Raw genomic sequence first — 3,122 nt, 5'->3', positions numbered from 1 at the left:
TACTGCTGCTGCTTATATCCCACAGAAAACACAGCTCACATCATTGTGATGAGAGAAAATGCTGGTGGTTCATTTTCTGTAGCCATAGAACTCTTTGCTGGGCTTTCATTCTTCGTGGTTCCACCACAGCATCAGATGATATCTGCTTGGTTACAGTGCTCCTGATGAGCAAGGCCAAATGGAACAGGTCCTGTACTGAACCAAAGTGCATGAGCAGTCCGTGCTCTACAGAGCTTTAATCAACTTGCCTGATAAAAATCTCACAGCTTGCAGGAAATAAATTCTTTTGGATGCTTTAGGGCACCACAGTGTATGAGGAACTCAGCATGGTACCATCCTTTGAGCCTTCACTTCTTCAGCACGAGATTGGAAACTTGGCACAGGGACTTCTGCCAATATTTACACTCTTTCCTTCAGATGCTTCACCTTATCCTTTTAAGAAATTCCAGCTTTACTTTCCCTGTCTCCTCTCACATGCCCCAATATGTGGCTCTTCACCTACGCTTCAGGCAATGCCATTGGTAAAGAACATGAATTTCAGTGCCTGTGCAGGATCAAAATAAACTAATTTTCTTGCATTTTTACTGAACTTTGTATTTCCCATAGTCTGAAATTAAAGAGGACAGTGAGTGCCCTGACCATTCTCTGCTCAGCACAGCCAGGGCTCTGCATAATTGTTATAGATGGCCAAAGGACAGAAGAACCCAGATGCTGAAGCCTGACACTGATCAAACAGGGCTCAGTCTCACAAGAACAACACTCTCCACTGCAGAAAAACATCTCCACTGTTTGTGTCACCCAACACAGCCCCCCTGAAGCAACATGCAAATACTCAGGAGTGACACTGGCCCCAGGTAAGGGGATACCCAACACATTTACATCCCTGCACCTGCCCTGCTCCCAGCAGCAGCACCAAAATCCCCCCCAGCAGCAGCAGCAGCAGCAGCAGCAGCAGCAGCAGCAGCTCTATAAAGCTCCTCTTGCCATCCCTGACACTCCACCAGCAGCAGCCACTGACCTGCCTCAGGCACTGCTGCCACAGCCCCCTTGGCCAGCACAGCTCTGCTGCCCAGCTCCACCATGGAAGCTTGTCACTCTCCACACCAATCCAATGTCACTTCATCTGGGGCCATAATTGTGGCCATCATCAGCCTGGAGGCATTTGCTGGCATGTGGATAAATGCTTTCATCGTTTGTGTGCTCTGCATTGGCTGGGTCAGAAAGAAAACCCTGAACTCTAATGAGAAGATCTTGCTGCTGCTGGGATGCTCCAGGTTTTGCTCTTTGTGTTCCTCATGGATATATGGCTTTCTCTCAAACATTTACCCCAATTGCCTTCTGGTTTATTCCATATTTCAAATACTTGGAGGTGCTTATAGCTTTTTTAATTGTTCCAGCTTGTGTGTTTCTGCCTGTCTTTGTGGTTTTTATTGTATAAAAATTGCCAATTTCAGGAACAGGTTCTTCATCTATCTGAAAGTAAAAATTGACAGGATGGTGCCATGGCTGTTGTTGGGGTCTGGGATTTTCTCCCTGATTATTGGAATTCTCATCCACAATGCTACGGATAAAGCCATCTGTAAAAACGTCAATTTCACCTGCCAAGGAAGACTTTGGAAAGCAACTATCAAAATAGAGGAACATTTTTACCCACTTTTTTTTGTCACTGGTGTTTTATATGCAACTTCATTCATGGCAGTCATCTTTTCTACTGTTTTCCTTCTCTTTTCTCTCTGGAGACACAAACACAACATGCAGGCAAACTCCATGAGCAGCCCCAGTATGGAAGCTCATATCAGAGCCATGAAATCTGTTCTCTCCTTCTTCATAATGTACAGCGTCAACTTTGTATGTTTGGTCTTGACAATAACCTATATCATGATGAATGAAAATAATATGATTGTGCTTATGTCCATATATCTTTATGCTTATCCTGGTGTTCATTCCCTTATTCTCATTTTCAGCAATCCCAAACTGGAAAAGACACTGCTTAGGATTCCTTCCTGGGTGCAGTACAAGATTTGCATGAGGTAGAAAGTGTAACAAAAGCTGGAGCTCATGCAAATTATTTTAGAGAAACAAGTTCCATTTATTTTCATTGCAAACCTCTAGGTAATAGGTATGGTAGACAAGTTCAGCTATATATATTTCAAATTCTTTCTACTAATATGATTATGAGGTTAATAAATTATTATTTGCATTTTATTAAAACTGCTCTTAGAGTTAACTTTTTGCCAATAGCACAGTCATTAAGACCATGTACAGTGGCTGGATGCCAAAGGACAATAATCATACTGAAAACAGCCTCAATGGTTTTGATTTTCACTGATTGAATTGAATGAATGAAATAAGATGTTGATTTCTACTTAGGTTTACCTTTCTTTCTGCTGTGTTCCTGTGCTCTGTGATCTATTATGGGCTGTATCAGTGTCTGGCAGTGCCCAATAGCTCTGGGTGAACATGCTGACCCCTGGCACTCACCAGAGCTGGGCACTGATGCACAACCAGCCAGGCAGGAGCAGCCCTGGGGAGCTCAGGGGGTGCAGAGCCCCCTTGCCACGCCAGCCCTGCATGTCCTCTGTGCCCCACTGCCTGCAAGGACAGCATTCCCTGCTCTGTGGGACTGCTCTGCTGGCCTGCTTTCTCCTGGTGGTGACATTGGCTTGGCCCACTGCACTCTGCTCAGTTCAATCCCCGGGAACGTGGATTTTGTGCAAGGTACAGCATGCAATAATGCCAGAGTTTCATCTCACAGTGACTGATGAGCTGATACATGGGGTGCCTGGGCCAGGAGCTGCAGCTGAGGGCCTGTGGGGTCTCAGCAGGGCAAGGTCAAGGCTGTTCCATGCTGGGAAAAGTGACTTGCAGACACTCCAAGGGACCCAACACAGGACACTGCTCATCTCATCAGCCCCTGTTGCGGCTCCTCTGGGAAAAGACAAGTCCTGAAGGACTGCAGGCCATGGGAGGGAGCCACGCTGGAGCAGGGCAAAAGTGCAGGAGACAACTTTTTATGAACTCACTACAACCTCCATTCCCTGTCCTCCTGTGCTGCTGAGGAGAGGAGGCAGTAGTGAATCTCAGAATGAGTTACATTGAGCCTGAGTTTGCTTGGGCACGAG

The 3,122-nt window shown here is 45.9% G+C and overlaps 1 protein-coding gene across 1 annotated transcript; it reads left to right on the top strand.

The window, feature by feature from the left end:
• Positions 1 to 741: 741 nt before the first annotated feature.
• LOC306797902 (taste receptor type 2 member 9-like) lies at positions 742 to 2,034 on the top strand (the record flags this gene model as incomplete). The annotated part of the gene is made up of 1 exon (XM_079297571.1): positions 742 to 2,034. The coding sequence occupies exon 1, from the start codon at positions 1,081 to 1,083 to the stop codon at positions 2,032 to 2,034; it is 954 nt and encodes a 317-aa protein (XP_079153697.1). The 5' UTR covers positions 742 to 1,080.
• Positions 2,035 to 3,122: the final 1,088 nt, after the last annotated feature.

The sequence above is a fragment of the Erithacus rubecula genome, assembly GCF_903797595.1.
Source record: "Erithacus rubecula genome assembly, chromosome: 2".
Taxonomy (NCBI): Eukaryota; Metazoa; Chordata; class Aves; order Passeriformes; family Muscicapidae; genus Erithacus; species Erithacus rubecula.
Note: the sequence above shows the minus strand (reverse complement) of the source record. Positions and strands in the feature narration are given on the sequence as shown.